This window comes from Microtus pennsylvanicus, chromosome 10 (assembly GCF_037038515.1).
Source record: "Microtus pennsylvanicus isolate mMicPen1 chromosome 10, mMicPen1.hap1, whole genome shotgun sequence".
NCBI classification, from domain to species: Eukaryota; Metazoa; Chordata; class Mammalia; order Rodentia; family Cricetidae; genus Microtus; species Microtus pennsylvanicus.
The window spans coordinates 55693614-55710009 of record NC_134588.1 but is presented as its reverse complement, the minus strand read 5'-3'; the positions used below and the strand labels follow the sequence as shown (position 1 = coordinate 55710009).

Here is a 16396-nt window from a genome sequence, read left to right as displayed (position 1 = left end):
TTTAGGGTTCTATTGCTGTGAAGAGATACCATGACCGTGGCAACTCTTTCAAAAGAAAACATTCCATTGGAACTAGCTTACAGTTTCAGAGGATTTGTCCATTATCATCACAGTGGACCATGGGGGGACATGGTGGCGTGCAGGCAGACATGGTGATGGACATGGAGATGAGAGGTCTACATTTTGATCCACAGACCACAGGAGACTATGTGCCCTACTGGGCAGAGCCTGAGCATAAAAGTCCACCTCCACAATGACACACTTCCTCCAACAAAGCCCCACCTACTCCACCAAGACCACACCTCCTAATAGTGCCACTCCCTATGGGACAGGCATTCAAACACAAGTCTATGGACCATTCCTTTTCAAACTACCACAGTTGCATTTAGGATAAAACTTAGAATGTTTTCCTGAGAACTCACCAAGCCCAGCTGGCCTGGGTCTGAAAAAGCCTGGGATAAAACCGGACTCGCTGAACAAAGCAGACAATGAGGACTACTGAGAACCCAATGGCAATGGGTTTTTGATCCTACTGCATGTACTGGTTTTGTGGGAGCCTAGGCAGTTTGGATGCTCACCTTACTAGACCTGAATGGAGGTGGGTGGTCCTTGGACTTCCCACAGGGCAGGGAACCCTGATTGCTCTTTGAGCTGACGAGGGAGGGGGACTTGGTTGGGGGAGGGGGAGGGAAATGGGAGGCGGTGGCGGGGAAGAGACAGAAATCTTTAATAAATAAATAAGTAATAAAAAAAGAATGTTTTCCTGAGAATAAAGTAATGATTCTATTTAAGAAACCCAATGGGAAGAAGTGACTACAACCCTCAACACAGAAAGTATGGTGGAGGAGAGTTTGCTTTCCTGGCTTTCCCCAACACATCAGCAATTATGACTCATTTCCTTCTCACCAATAAAAAGTCCTGTTTTATCCTTTCAATGTCTAAGTTGTAATCCACTTAGGAGCACCTTTGAGAGCATACACAGTACTTAATTTATCTAAGAATGAGATAACTGATTTTTACAAACCTTGCTTATATCATGTTACTCTACTCAAAATAGTAGATGAATAGTTATACCAGTCACCGTGTGAGAGTCAAAGGCAGTGTTTGTCTTTTGCTTATAGACCACTGTGTGCAGTGTAACACAACGCCCAGACTTCTCTGAAACCGGCCAGTGGGATGTTGTCACAGAGAAAGATGGCAAACAACACAGCGCTGTATTTGATGCTGTAATGGTTTGTACTGGGCAATTCCTGAGCCCCCGTTTACCTCTGGAATCCTTCCCTGGTGAGTCAGTTCTACCTAAGACCATCAATACTCTTTTGGGTTCTTTTAGAGGAAAAATGGCTTGCTCATAATTGAAAATACTTCAGCAGGCTTATAGACAATGTCATATTTATTTATATTTACTTAGGAATTACAGGCACAAAAATATTTTGAGTGGTAAAATGTCCTATTTTGTGTATAGTTTTACTATTTATGTACTAATATAAACACTGTGATTGAAGCCTTATCATTCATGTCCGCTTCAATAACAGCAATCAACTAAAACATAAAATATCAGATCTATCATTTTTAAGAAGCTTTAATTTGGAGAGTTCATTTGAATCAGGGCTTATCTATAATTCAAAACCTTGAAGTAAGAGAGTGCAGAAGCTGGACAGGTAGCTTTTAAAAAAACAGAAATCAATTTAAATGAATAAAATCGCTCTTTAAAATTGCCTACTACACATCTCAGATCAAGGTGTTTTAAAATCTCCTTTGAAAAGAGTTGGGCACAGTCTTTTTAACATTTTTATAATTGGTAAAACTTTGTCTTTGAGGTCCTAATCAGTTATCTAAAAAGTTGACAGCTACTCAAATTCAGATGTGATAAATAAAAGTTAGGGAAGTGAGGATTACTAAAATGTAATAAAACTGCTCCTAGTCTGCGTTTTCTTACTGACCCTGGAGGAGATTAGTAAGTAAAGTTTTCTTTTCTTCTGTTGTTTTTATATGTGTTTGTGATCACAGTATTTGTAGTGTGGCGTACACACATGTGTACAGGTGCCTATGTGCAGATGCACAAAGGTGAAAGGAAGATGTTGGGTCTTCTGCTCTATAACGTGCCACCTTATTCCTTTGAGATAGCTTCTCTCGTTGGCCTTTCTGCTAGGCTGATAACCAGCAAACCCCAGAAAGCATCCTGTCTTCACCTCCAACAGCATCTGGGTTCCAGGCATGAGTGAGGCCACATCCATCTTTCTACACGGATGGTAGGATCCAAACTCAGGTCATTATGGCTACATAACAAGCACTGTTACTCATTGAGCCATCTCTTGGAAATATTATTTAAAAAATCAATCACAATAAATGGACTATTCTATTAAAATATGTATAGAAATCGAGTGAGAATTCAACCTATAATTTCTCAAGATGCAATATTCTAAATGCTGTCTCACTTTGAACTCAGGGATTGAACTCAAATGGATCATCAGGTTTGATGGCTTATCCCCTAACCCACTGCTCCCTCTTCATCAATATTTTTATATGTTGCCTTTTTAAATAATTTATTCCAGGCTATTTTGTTGTAGCTATTATAAAGGGAATTATTGTATTCATTTCTATATCAGATCTTTTTCCACTTATATACAGCAATAATACTGATTTTTGTATGTTGGTTTAGTATCCTACAGTTTTGCTTAATTAATGAGTCTTATGAGAGTTTGGGGGGATCTATGGCATTTTCTGTATATAAAGCATCTTCTGTTACAACAACGAAAACATCCTTCTTTCCAAACTGAATGCTCTTCTCCCTTCTCTTCCTTTATCGCTCTAGCTAGGAATTCCAGTAGCACACTAAAAAGTAATAATCACAGGCACCTGTGCTCTGCCCCAGACATAAGGGATGCTTTCAACCTTGTCCCCATTTGATATGATATTACCCATGGGCTGATTTTGCACGACCTTTATTATATTCATGTATATTCACAGTATCCACACCACGGTGTCCATACAGAGCCAGAGGACAATCTGTAAAAGTCTGTTCTCTTCTTCCACCATTTGGTTGCTGGAAATCAAACTCAGGTTGTCAGGCTTAACAACAAATGCCTTTACCCATCTGAAGTCATCTCTCCAGTAGTTATCACTATTTTTGAACAGGTTGTAAGAGATCTGTATTTGGGTTCACCAAATTGCCAAAAGACTTGTTCTTCACATGTCTTCTTCCTTGAGTAGTGATACAAGCAACGTGTGTCTGTCCCTAGGATTTCCCTATCATTGTGTACTGCAGAATTATAGCTGAAATATTTCAGGTAATTTCATCCTTCCTTGCCTCAGGGATCCATACCTTTAAAGGACAGATCCTACACAGCCAAGAGTACAAGATTCCGGATGCCTTTCAGGACAAGCGCATCGTGGTGGTTGGTCTTGGGAACTCTGGAGCAGACATCGCAGTGGAGCTCAGTAGAATAGCAGCCCAGGTACACTATTTCTAAATCAGTGTCTCTGCCCTTATCAGCATGAACAGTGGCTCAGAGAAGTTATCAAGACCATAAACACCTTTCTGACGGGTAAATTATGCTGGCATGAGGGAAATGAGAAAAATCCCAAAGCCACTCTTGGTCTGCCATGTCAGGAGACACACTTTACAGAAGCTGACTGTGTTCAAAGGACTGCAGAAAAACCATGTGAATGCCTAGCCCTGGATGGTGTTCAAATGTGTCCTTTAATAAATAAGATCAACTAGGCAAGATGTTTCACTCAAGCGAAGTTCTCACTCATATCTTTTCTCCCTCTTTCCCTCACTTCCTCCCTCTCTCTGTCTCCTTGTCTTCATCTCTGCATCCTGCACACCCACTCTCTCTTTCTATCTCCCCAAAACTGTTGCTCACTTTTCTTTATTGAAATAGGATCTCACTGTGCAACCTCACCAAGTCTTAATTAATTTCTTACTTCAGAATCCCAAAGTCTGGGATTACAGGCAACCAACACCTAGTCATCTTTCTTTTACATGAACCCTCTGTAATTCTGTCAAAACCCAATGTTAGAACTCAATGGTAAGGTTGTTTGGCAAAAGTTTCTGTATTAGGTGTCTGTGAAGAGACAGCATGACCACAGCAACTCTTTTTTTAATATTTTAAATGTATTTATTATATGTTTAATGCATATACAAGCTAGAAATGTTGATTCAAATTTCTTTTTTTAATTTTTATTCATTTTACATACCAACTACATTTCCCCCTTTCACCTCTCATCCTACTCACCCCACACATCCACCCCCAATTTACCCCTATCCACTCCTCCCAAAGGGTAAGGCCTCCCCCATGGGCAGTTAACAAAGCCTGGCACATTGAGACAGGACCAAGATCCTCCCCCTGCATCAAGGCTGAGCAAGGCATCTTACCATAAAGAAAGGGCTCCAAAAAGCCAGCTCATGAACCAGGGATATATCTTGGTCCTATGAGCAGGGACCCCTCAAACAGACCAAGCTACACAGCTGCCTCCCACATAAGGAGGCCTAGTTCAGCCCCATGCAGGCACCACATTTGTCGTTCTGGTGTACCTAAGTTCCCATGAGCTTGGTTTAGCTGTCTCTGCAGATTTTCCCTTCATGATATTGACACCCTTGCTCATATTATCCCTCCTTCCTTTCTTCTACTGGACTCCCAGAGCTTGGCCTGGTGCTTGGGTATGAATCTTTGCATCTACTTCCGTCAGTTACTGGATGAAGGCTCTATGGTGACTGTTAGGGTAGTCACCTATCTGATTATAGGGGAGGTATTGTAGGAAGAGCAGTAGGGTGTGCCATGTTGGGCCCCACTCTGTAGTAGGAGGACACGGGCCTGCTTTTCATCCTGGTTGCCCAGCTCCCTCCCATCTAGCTTATACCCAAAATAACCACACAGAAATTGAACTACACAATCACAATACCTTAATCAAGATCAGAAATACATATACATATAACAAAATTGACCTTAAATTCATTACAAACCAAGATTCATACCAATGTGAATTAATTACATCTATATCATCTCCCTTTTTAAATGTAAAAGAACATTTATAAGCAATATTTGGGAATATGGACGTAGTTATTTCTCTCCAAACTTCTTCCTGCTGTATGGGGGTACTGTTAATCAGGTCTTTCATGGTGTATCCTGTTTGCTAGGTTCCTCTCAGTCAGCAGTTGGGCAAAATAATTTTTTGAGGATGTGCACAGCAACCTCTCAGGAGGACATGGTTTATCATATCATATTGGTCTAGAAGCAATCCACATGTTGTCATCTTCTGTGAAAACAAAAGAAGAACCTCTTTTCCAAAGCATCATATCTTTAGACCCAAATTCTGAAGACATTATACCTTTATAATACATATAATACATGCTGGATTAGCTTAGCAGACCACACAATGAAATGTCTTTCTGTACTTAGACCCTTACCAGTCAAGAAATTTAAAGAAAACACAGTAATATATATAATCCAGACTCTCTGTGAATTTTTCCATTTTACGTGGCTTGTTTTTTTTTTAATCTATGACTATCTGTACTCTGTCTCCTTAAAGACTTTACACTTTTTTAAAGCATTAACTTTATTTTATGAACCACTATACTTTTTATCTTTTTTCTTTCAAGCCTCCATACATTTATTCAACATTGTGACCCATTTAGAGGTCTTTTATGTCTGAATCTGTCCTATTGCATTGCCTGTAATTCTCTACTGTCTTGAAGAGCTTTTACAATGGTAAACAGTTTGATTGCACCTACTCTGGATGTTGGCTCCACCTCTTTCCAATTTCAAAATGGTGGACGTACCATTTCTGCTAGCTCTGGGCCACCAGGGAAAATCCAGACTCAGGGAAGGCCTGTACAAGCATCCTCTACACTATTGCTTAGGGTCTTAGCTGGGGTCATCCCTGTGGATTCCTGAGAATTTTCCTAGTGCCGGGTTTCTCCCAACCCCATAATGACTCCTTCTATGAAGATATCTCTTTCATTTTTCTCCCATTCAATCCCTTCCCCAACTCTATTATCCCATTCCCTCATGTTCTTATCCCCATCCTCTCCCTCTATTATCCCCTACCCTTAGTTTACCCAGGAGATCTCATCTATTTTCCCTTCCCAGGGAGATTAATGCAGCCCTCTAGGATCTTCCTTGTTACCTAGACATACATGGTAGGTACTCACTCATAAGTGGATAACAGATGTAAACCAAAGGATAACCAGACTACAATCCACAGCTCCAGAGAAGCTAGGTAACCCAGCAACTCTTATGAAGGAAAACATTTAATTGGAATGACTTACAGTTTCGAAGGTTTAGTTTGTTATCATGGGGGACATGGAAGCATGCTGACAGACATGGTGCTAGAGAAGGAGCTAAGAGTTCTGCATCTTGGTCCACAGAAAACAGAAAAACCCTGTGTACACAATGGGTGTAGTCTGAGCATAGGAGACTTCAAAGTCCGCCCACACTCAAGGTTGCACACTTCCTACAACAAGGCCAAACCCACTCCAACAAGGCCATGCCTCCTAATACTGCCCCTCCCTGTGGCATATGGAAGCCAATTACATTCAAACTACAACAGACTCCAACTCATCTACTAGAAATCAGATGTGTTCTTTGTTTTAATATAAAAGCAATCTTTAATTTTTAAGTGTGTGAGATGATTTTAGAAATACTGAACAACTCACAAGTTAGAGATATCGTTCACATGCATGTATTATAGGAAAACTATTAGATCTCAAAGAATAGGTTTATGATGTTTAAATTGGATACAATTGCTTTTCTAAACCTTTTAATTCTCTATTATTCATATGTTTAAAAAGAAGTTTCCAGATCACAGCCTGGAGAGCTAGCCTAGTCACACAAATAAATGCTTGCCACAAAAACATCGGGATCAGAGTTGCATCCTCAAGGATCCCACAAGAAGCCAGCCTGTGTGTACTTCTGGGGAAGCAGATTCCTGGGGTTCACTGGACAGACAGCCTCAGCTGATATTTGAGCCCCAGGTGCAAGTGAAAGATCTTGACTCAAAAAAAAACCATGAGCCGGGCGGTGGTGGCGCACGCCTTTAATCCCAGCACTCGGGAGGCAGAGGCAGGCGGATCTCTGTGAGTTCGAGACCAGCCTGGTCTACAAGAGCTAGTTCCAGGACAGGCTCCAAAACCACAAAGAAACCCTGTCTCGAAAAACCAAAAAAAAAAAAAAAAAAAAAAAAAAAAACCATGAGACATGGCACCAGAGGCTCACCTCTGGTCTCTGCACATATGTACATACACACTCACACATATCCGCACCCATGTAGACCACAAACACACATAGCCAGACAAGCACATGATACCTATTACACCTATTACAACTATTTTCATAATTCTACAAATAATATAATGAAGATACTACAAATCAAGTGATGTGTTTTAGGGTAATAATATAGCAAGAATAAAATATGGTCATATGGTCATCTGTGTTAGAAAACCAGAATATAATTTGAAACATATCAAGGAAAAAGTACTTCAAGGTATTTGATATGTGTTTATCCTTCTTGTTCTTCTTCCCAGGTGTTTCTCAGCACTAGAAGTGGTGCCTGGGTTCTAAGCCGCTCTTCAGGTGGTGGCTACCCTTTCAATATGATGCTCACAAGAAGATGTAATAATTTTATTGCACGCGTTCTGCCTTCATGCTTTATAAACTGGCGTAAACAGAAGCGACTTAACCATGAGAATTATGGATTAAGCGTTACAAAAGGGTACTTAAATTTTCATTTCATGGGAAACCTTCGGTTCATTTTCACCATTTTTACTAATATATGCAAAGTTCACATGTCAGTAGAGTTCCATACATGCATAGAGATTCTGCTATTCAAAGCCGACCTTTTTTTTTTTCCTCCATCCTTCTTCTCTCTGATATCTTCCCCACCTCTAGTAGCCACTATTCTGATTTTAGCTTCCACATATGGGAATGAAAGTGCAACAAGTTACCTTTTTGTTTTAAGTACTTTATGTAACATACTCTTGAAGTCTCTCACCTTTTCTGAGCTGAAAGAGTTCACTTTTTTTAGGCTGAAAACACTCTGGGGTGTGTGTGTGAGGGTGTGCGTATGTGTGGTGTGACATTTTATTCATGCAATTGTTGGTGATTATTGAAGCTGACTATACCTTAGCTATTGTGAATAATGCCACAGTTAAAACAGGCATGCAGGCATCTTTTTGGAATGATGGTTTTATTACTTTTGTATTTATACCCAGAAGTGAGATAGACAGATGCTATGTTGTCTTGTTTTTTTTTTATTTGTTGTTTTTTGGTTAGTTTTGTTATTGGTGGTGTTGGAACCTCTCTAGGCTATTTTCCGTTTTGGAGGGAACACAGTCTACATTCCCACCAAGAGCACAGTATTCCTCTTTATCCATATATTCACCCATGTGTTTTCAGAAAAACAATATTCATTCTAACTGGAGTGAGTGAGCTTCTCATTGTCAGTCTCATTGGGATTTCTGATGGGGTGTTTTAAATCAGCATTCCTCATTCTGTATTATCCAGATCTTTACATGTTCCATAACTACACTGTCTTACACGGCACTGTCTTAGTTCCTCCTGCTATGAGTTTATTTCCCTGGGACACTGCCCATAAAGCTCCACGGCAGTTCTTGAAACAGGCGTATTCTCTGTTTAATAACAACAATAGTAAAGTCACAATGTGAGAATAAAAGTAAGGATTAAAATTTCATTTCCAACTTGAAAGGAAATTTGATTTGACTTTGAGGCTTCTTGAAAGTGCTCCACCCAGAAATGCAGTGTGCACAGAATCAGTGACCACAGACGGTTGACTCTCGATGTGTGTGAGGATAAATGTCTGATCTGACTATGGTTAGAGGTGGAAATTCCTGAAACAATTCCAGAAACTGGTTGTTCCTGACATAATATTTCTTGATATATTACTCTATAGAATTATATATTGGGAAGAAAAAGAACTTTCAATTCATGTGATATCATTAAATGTGATTATAATATATGCCTAACTCAAATATTCTTCAGCAACATCTACTTTAAAATATAAGGAAAGTGGCCAATGACAGTGTGACCTCTGTCAGTTTTATAAAGACCATGTGTCTGATGTGATTACATATTAATGAAATTAGCCATCCGTATAAATAGGTTAATAGTTTTTATTTTACACAAATAGTTTCCTACTGATATTCTCGAGACCTAATATAACTTTGGGGGGCCTGGGTGATATGGAACCCCAAGCTGATCATAAAATCTTCAGTTGTATATTCTACATTTATACTTTAAGCGTTTCAGTGCTATGGGTATAGCTCAGTGGTAAACCACTTGCCTGGCATACATGAGGCCCTTGTTCAGTCTCCTAAGTGGAAAAGAAAACAATGGAAGAAAAAGAAACAAAAGCACTGCTCTAGAAGTGAATTCCAGTGGATCCAGTTAAAAGAAAGTGCTGGTTCACTGCTTGGGGGTAAAGTCCCCTGCTGTCAAACTTGAGAACCCAGGTCCAGTCCCAAGAATACACAGGAGAGAGAACCAAGTCCCTGCAAATTCTCTCTCTCTCTCTCTCTCTCTCTCTCTCTCTCTCTCTCTCTCTCCCTCTCTCTCTCTCTCTCTCTCTCTCTCTCCTCCCTCCCCCCGTACGCATGTTTGGGGTGTGTGTGTGTGTGTGTGTGTGTGTGTGTGTCTGTGTGTCTGTGTGTCTGTGTGTCTGTGTGTATAAAATTGCAAATAGAGTTCGGAAAGACAATTTCCACATGCCTTCTACAAAGAGCAAGGAAACAGCATGTTTTATAAACACAGTTATTGTTTATCAGATTGCCAACTTCATATTAGACACTGGTCAACTCACTTCCTTGACTTGGCAGATAATTTAAAACTGACTGAAGAAATGATTTGCTAAGGTCCCTTGTAGGTAACTATAGTGAATATGTTTCTCCTTGGTTAAAGGAAAGAATCAAAATTTATCGTGAATGATGAGCTACCAAGCTGCATCCTCTGTGGGAAAGTCACTATGAAAACTGGCATCAAGGATTTTACAGAATCCTCTGTCATCTTTGAAGATGGGACAACAGAAGTCAACATTGATGCAGTGATCTTCAGTACAGGATACGAATTTTCTTTTCCCTTTTTCGAAGAACCTCTCAAAAGTTTTTGTACAAAGATCAATCTATACAAGCGAGTCTTTCCCCCAAATTTGGAGAGAACAACATTAGCCATTATCGGCTTGATCAGCCTTACGGGGTCTATCTTAGCTGGCACAGAGCTCCAGGCACGATGGGCTACAAGAGTATTCAAAGGTATGTTTGCTCTATTTAAACACAAATGCATCAACCGAATCTTAAAGTTACTGCCCTGCCATTTACCTGGTCAAACAGACATGAGCTAAAGTAATATAAAATACTAGATGCTAACTAACGAGCAATTAATCATATATGAGTGTGACATTATATGTGATGTGAAGGTAAGCTATGCTGATTCTGTGAATGGAATGAAATTACACAACAAAGCTGATCAAATGTTTTAGATTAACTGAAGTTTGAAGATTCCATTCTACTCTACATCAGTTTTGCCTTTTGGCACTAAAAGCGAAATATTATATTGCTTCCAAAGAATGACATTGAAATAATACATCCTGCAATGAAATTCGAGGTCTCGAGAGAGTGGCTATCAGGTGGAGTAGAGCAGAGACGCTGAACCACACTGCAGCCTGTAGCCTAAGCTGTTCTCTCAGTCCCAAAGACCTCCAAGCAGGGATGGAAAGATCCTTGGCTTCACCACAGAAAGAACTTCAGGATGAGCCAGTATGAAGCAGGCCTGGAGTTTATCAAACAAGCCTCTTGGGAAAAAAGTAAGGTACACACATCTGGCTTTTCAGAAAAGTAACCTTCACAGCAATTGTTAATTGTGCAGGAATTCTTATTTGTTTATTTATTTATTTATTTATTTTTACTTAAAGATTTCCACCTCCTCCCCTCCTCCCCTTCCCTTATGCCTCCTTCTTCCCCCTCCCCCGTCCCCTCTCTCTCAAGTCCAAAGAGCAGTCAGGGTTCCCTGCCCTGTGGGAAGTCCTAGGCCCTCCCCCCTCCATCCAGCTCTAGGAAGGTGAGCATCCAAACAGACTAGGCTCCCACAAAGCCAGTACAGGCAGTAGGATGAAAACCCAGTGCCATTGTCCTTGGCTTCTCAATTAGCTGTGCGGGAATTCTTGCTTCTGATCTGGTGAAAGGCTTCAACCAGATCCCATGCCCACATTATTTTCCCTGTCTGTCTATCTTGTCTCATAACTGTTCACACATGCTTATAAAAAATTTGATCCTGGACATTACTCCTTGTCTGTTATTGCTCCAAGAAGCTAAAGGTCATGGAGATGCAGCTTGTAGGGTCCAGTCCCAGATCGAAACTTATTAGCTTTGTAAGATCTCTTGAGAGCTCAGGTCTTTCGTCTATATAGTATTTTTTTAAGGATTTTTTAAATGTGTACTTTTTAAAAAAGCAATTAGCAGAGTACTTGACACGCCTTGAAAGTTCACTAGGCAATAACTGTAGCTCTTACTATTGGCATCTTACCACACCAGTTACGTGGCAAGCATTTTGAAGAACTCCAGCTGTGTTGTTTTTGAATATAAACAGCATTCACATTGGGACCAAACAGATAACCTTAATAAACAAACACAGTCACAAGTAATGTCACACTGTAATTGCAATAGACACCAACCTGCATTGAAAACCCATGCTTTGGGTTGAAGCATTAACTCAGAGGCTAAGAAAACTGAATGTTCTTGCAAAAAGAAATGCAGGTTCAGTTCCCAATACATATATGGCAACTTATGACCAATTTCAAGTAATCCAGCACATACATATAGCCAGACTCTCATACACATAAAATAACAAGTATTTTTAAAGCAGTCTGTGCTCTCTTAAATTAATAAATATTCAATTTGTATTTATTTATTTGACTCTGTAGGTGGCTCTGTTTAATATGTTTTGTAGTGCTGGAGTTGAACACAGAGCCTTGCATGTGCCCGGCAAACAATCTACCACTGGGCTTCATTCTCAGCTTTATTTATTTATTTATTTATTTATTGACACAGGCTTTTACTAAAATTTTCAAGCTGCCTTGACTTGTGATCCTCCTGCCTCAGACTTTGAGCAACTCAAATCACAGGCCTGCACCACAAGGCCTGACTACAAAAATCCTATTTGAATGGAAGGAGAGGATAAGACAAGCTTATGAGATCCTTATATTGCAGGAAAGGAATCAAAGCCTTCACTAAATTATCAAAAATTTGTATTGTTTTAAAAGACAATAAAAGTGATTTCACAGAACTATCCAAAAACATTAAAACCACAGAAGACACTTTAGTACCTAGTGTTGTTGGTGCACAATGAGCTGTAAAATATTTATTCAAATGATACAGTTGGCAAGACACAACTGGATTGGTTCATACCACGTGAGTAATTGCGCAGTCCACCAGAGAGCTTTTAACAGGCAGCTCAGTAGACAGTCTTGTTCGTTTTTGACAAGATAACAAAACCCTGGCAGAAAACCCAGAACAGATATGCGTCAGATCTTACTCTGAGGATAATGCAACACACCTTAGGGTTGCCAGTTTTTACCAGGCAGGCTGGACTAACCAGAATAGGAGGATGAACAGGGTGGATTACCAAGGTCACAAGTATCTGAGGTCAGTAGGGAAAGCTGGGGAGGGAGGGAATAGCTAAGGGTAAAGTTCCTTACATAAAGTAGGCTAGGTTAGAGTTCCAAAAAAAACCAAAGGGACAGAAGGAGATTTTATAAAGAATTATTTATTTATTATGTATACAACATTCTGCCTCCATGTATGCCTGCACACCAGAAGAGGGCACCAGATCTCATTACAGATGACTGTGAGTCACCATGTTGCTGCTGGGAATTGAACACAGGACCTCTGGAAGAGCAGCCAGTGTTCTTAACCTCTGAGCCATCTCTCCAGCCCCCAGAATGAGATTTTAGATGCTAGGATCTGGGCTGCTAGAGAGAGAAAGGTCAGAGTCCATGAGATTAGACTTAAATTAAGATGAGCAGGGGCAGGGTTCAAGGTCTGCAACTGTCCTAAGAAGGAGGTTTATCACCTCTCTAGAAGTGATGACACCTGGGAGGATGGAGCCCATAAATAAGGCTGACTAATGTCTCGTGCCAGCTCTAATCAAATCCTCAGAAAGGTTATAGTCTAAGAGTTAAGAAAGATCACATGTGCTTCATGCTAGTGGCACAAGCCTTTAATCCCAGAATTAAGAAGGCAGAGTTAGGCAGATGTCAGAGTTTCAGGCTGTTCTGGTCTACAGACTGAGTTGCAAAACAGCCAAAGCTACTGAGAGAAACCATGTTTCAAAAACCAAGACAGAGAGAGAGAGCACGCGCAAATGACAGAGAGGTCAAATGAGTAAAGTTCTCACGAGTTCAATCTGTATACAATCACAAGGACCAGCCATAGGTGGCAGAAAAAGAAAAAGAAAAAGAAAAAAAAAGGAAACAAAACTTTTTTCCCATAGAGCATATAAAGGATTATTTAGACATTTAACTGAAGCAACAATGGATAATCTGAAGCAAGCTCACCCCTATCCGCTACACCTGGGAAGAGCATGAAAACACATTACAGAACAATTCCATGCCTTGAAGAAACTAAGGTCACGAGACGCTGGTTCTCTTTAGTGTCTCACAAGCACTCAGTTTCCTAGTTACCCTAAATTCCTGGATCACGTCACAACAGAGATGGTCCTCACAGCATGCCAGAGAAAGCACCTCTGAGGCTGAGCACTGCCCACACAGGAGACTTCCCAATAAGAAAACTACCTCCTCTAACACAGTTACAGAAGTGGGGCTCTAAATGTCAGCCTTTAAACAACAAATGTCTTGAACACACGCACACACATACACAAGAACCACACAGGAGTGTTACACAATGGAATATAGGTTTGTTAAGAGGGAGAAGCAAGAACGTGAAAGTGGGTATGGAAGAACTCCAGCAACTGCTGGAACATACGGGATATCTGGTGTAGGCAGCACAGCTGAGCATTCAGCCCCCAGACACTCCTCTAAGAACAAGGCAATGAAGGTCCTGAATTAACGGGATTTCGCATCCAGGATGTTCCCTGTGTAATGTAGTTCCACACCAACTTCCAAGATAGGAGCAGAGAGAGGCCAGGTATGAGAGGATGCAGAACTTAAGAAGAATAAGAGCTAATGTCTTTCCTGTTGCTTCTGGTCTTGCTCACAGGGCTATGTAGCATCCCTCCATCCCAGAAACTGATGGCAGAAGCCACGAAAAAGGAGCAGCTCATTAAAAGGTATGAAGAAGAGTAGAGCTCGCTGTGGGAAAACATTAGAAAGTTCTATGCAACTACCTGTGGCTCGTGCCTCGGACCCTGTCTATCTGCCTCCCTTTCGCCGGAAATCCAGCATTTACTCCTCACCTCGCAAGATGTGTTTGTCTAATCTTCCACACTCCTTAAACTTGATGAGCACCAAAATTCAATCTCACTCCCAGATGGCGTCATCCTGGCCTGTGCTGTCTGCATATGAATTTTTTTGTGGTGTTTTCTAGGTTGGGCTTCAGCTCCTGAATACAAGTAATGCTCATCCCTCAGCCCCCACAGTAGCTGGGACTATTCCTTTCCTTGTCTATCTGTGAAATGCTTTCTGATCCGTTCATTCATTGACAACATCTTGTTTGGACAGACATGACTTAAGCCTCATGTCATGCTCAAACTCCCCAAGCTTTTTTCGTGAATGCTTTCTTTTCTTCTTTCTATAACAAATTTGCCCTAGCCAATATATTTGCTAAATAAACGCCCCCTCGCTCACTCTTTTTCATAGAAAACATTCCCAAAATAAAATTTGATCTAATATAGCAGTAACAAAATGGTAGAGTGAGGAGTAAATCTTATAACTAAAGATATGTAGACCAGGGCTTGGTTGATGAATATTGCTTCTCTGTTTTGTCCATAGGGGTGTGATTAAAGATACTAGTGAAGACAAAATCAACTTCATTTCCTACCTGGATGAGATCGCTCAGTGCATAGGCGCAAAACCCAACATCCCACTTCTGTTCCTCACAGATCCAAGACTAGCCTGGGAAGTTTATTTTGGACCATGTTCCCCTTACCAATACCGCCTAATGGGTCCTGGGAAATGGGATGGAGCCAGAAATGCCATCATGACCCAGTGGGACAGGACCATAAAACCACTGAAAACTCGGACTCTTCCTAAGTCCCCTGAGACTGCCACTCTGTCACGTTCCTTAAAAGTTTGGGGGGCATCTCTCCTACTTGCCTCTCTTATACTTTTCTATAAATCTTCACTTTTTCTTAAATTAGTGCAAGATAAACTGCAAGGAAGAGTTTTCCCTAGCCGTGTACTATGGTACATCCCCCAGAATCCATGAGTTGGTGCCCACTGTGACATTGGAGGAAGTATCTGGGGCACCCTCATAAGCAGACTGGTTCTGCTCTCAAATACTGGGTCAGTTTTCATAGGTTGTATCATCAAAGTGCAAGGCTGCCTCTTGTTTTATCAGATTTCTGTGCATTTATTTGCCCTTCAACCTTCTACCATGTAAGGACACAGTACAAATCTCTCACCAGAAGCTGCTACTATGACCTTGAAACCTGTGACCTCACAAATCATGAGAAAATAAAATTCGTTTATTTTACCCATTTCACGTATTCTGTTGTGGTAATGGAAAGTGACCTGAGATACCTAGTTCCTGGTTGCTGAGTGGTTGTGAGGGCTGCATCAAGTCACGACAGTTCCACCTCACGTGTCTGTGTATGCCTCCTGTCTTTCCCATTGTATCTTCTAAGTTCATTTCCGGGAATCTCTTACCAAAATTCCAGGACTTTCTACTTGGTCTCAGTACTTTCATTTGTATATTGCTTTATAATATAGAGTCTGCCCCTCTACCTAAAGTTGTTCTAAATTAACCTATGGTGACTACTTCTAACAAAGTCCTGCTAGAAACAAGATGGAACTCAAATTGGCTTCTTTGGGAGTTCTTGTATTTATTTTTATTATGGTGGATATGTGTGTGTACATAACATGGAAGGGGCATATGTGTGCCATGGCACATGTGATGTAGACAATGGAAAGCTTGGAACACTGGGTCACCTCCTTCATTTTTGTGGGTTCGAGAGATGGAATGTAGTATGCGAGGCTTTCAATGTAAGTGCCTTGACCTGCTGAGCCATCTCACCAGCCTGTGAAGTTTTAATATAGAGATCAAGCTAAAAGATGTGGGCAGTGGAGGGAAACTGTGATGCAATACCTACCCCCCGAGACTGGCAACAATGAGTTCACTTTCCTGGAACCTAAAGAAGTCAAGGAAGAAAGCAATTACTAAAATGAAAAAAGTCTCCATGGAAAGAGGCATCTAACACTTGCAGTAAGT

General features: G+C 40.7%; 1 protein-coding gene across 2 annotated transcripts in view; it reads left to right on the top strand.

Moving 5' to 3' along the window:
• Positions 1–15666, top strand: part of Fmo4 (flavin containing dimethylaniline monoxygenase 4) — a 56185-nt gene extending 40519 nt beyond the window's left edge. For both annotated transcript variants that reach the window (XM_075987462.1, XM_075987463.1), the window contains 6 exons: positions 1122–1284; positions 3316–3458; positions 7529–7716; positions 9918–10267; positions 14228–14297; positions 14959–15666. In XM_075987462.1, the coding sequence (XP_075843577.1) occupies positions 1122–1284; positions 3316–3458; positions 7529–7716; positions 9918–10267; positions 14228–14297; positions 14959–15394 (1350 nt within the window). In that variant the 3' untranslated portion in view covers positions 15395–15666. The remainder of the gene's footprint in view (positions 1–1121; positions 1285–3315; positions 3459–7528; positions 7717–9917; positions 10268–14227; positions 14298–14958) is intronic.
• Positions 15667–16396: the final 730 nt, after the last annotated feature.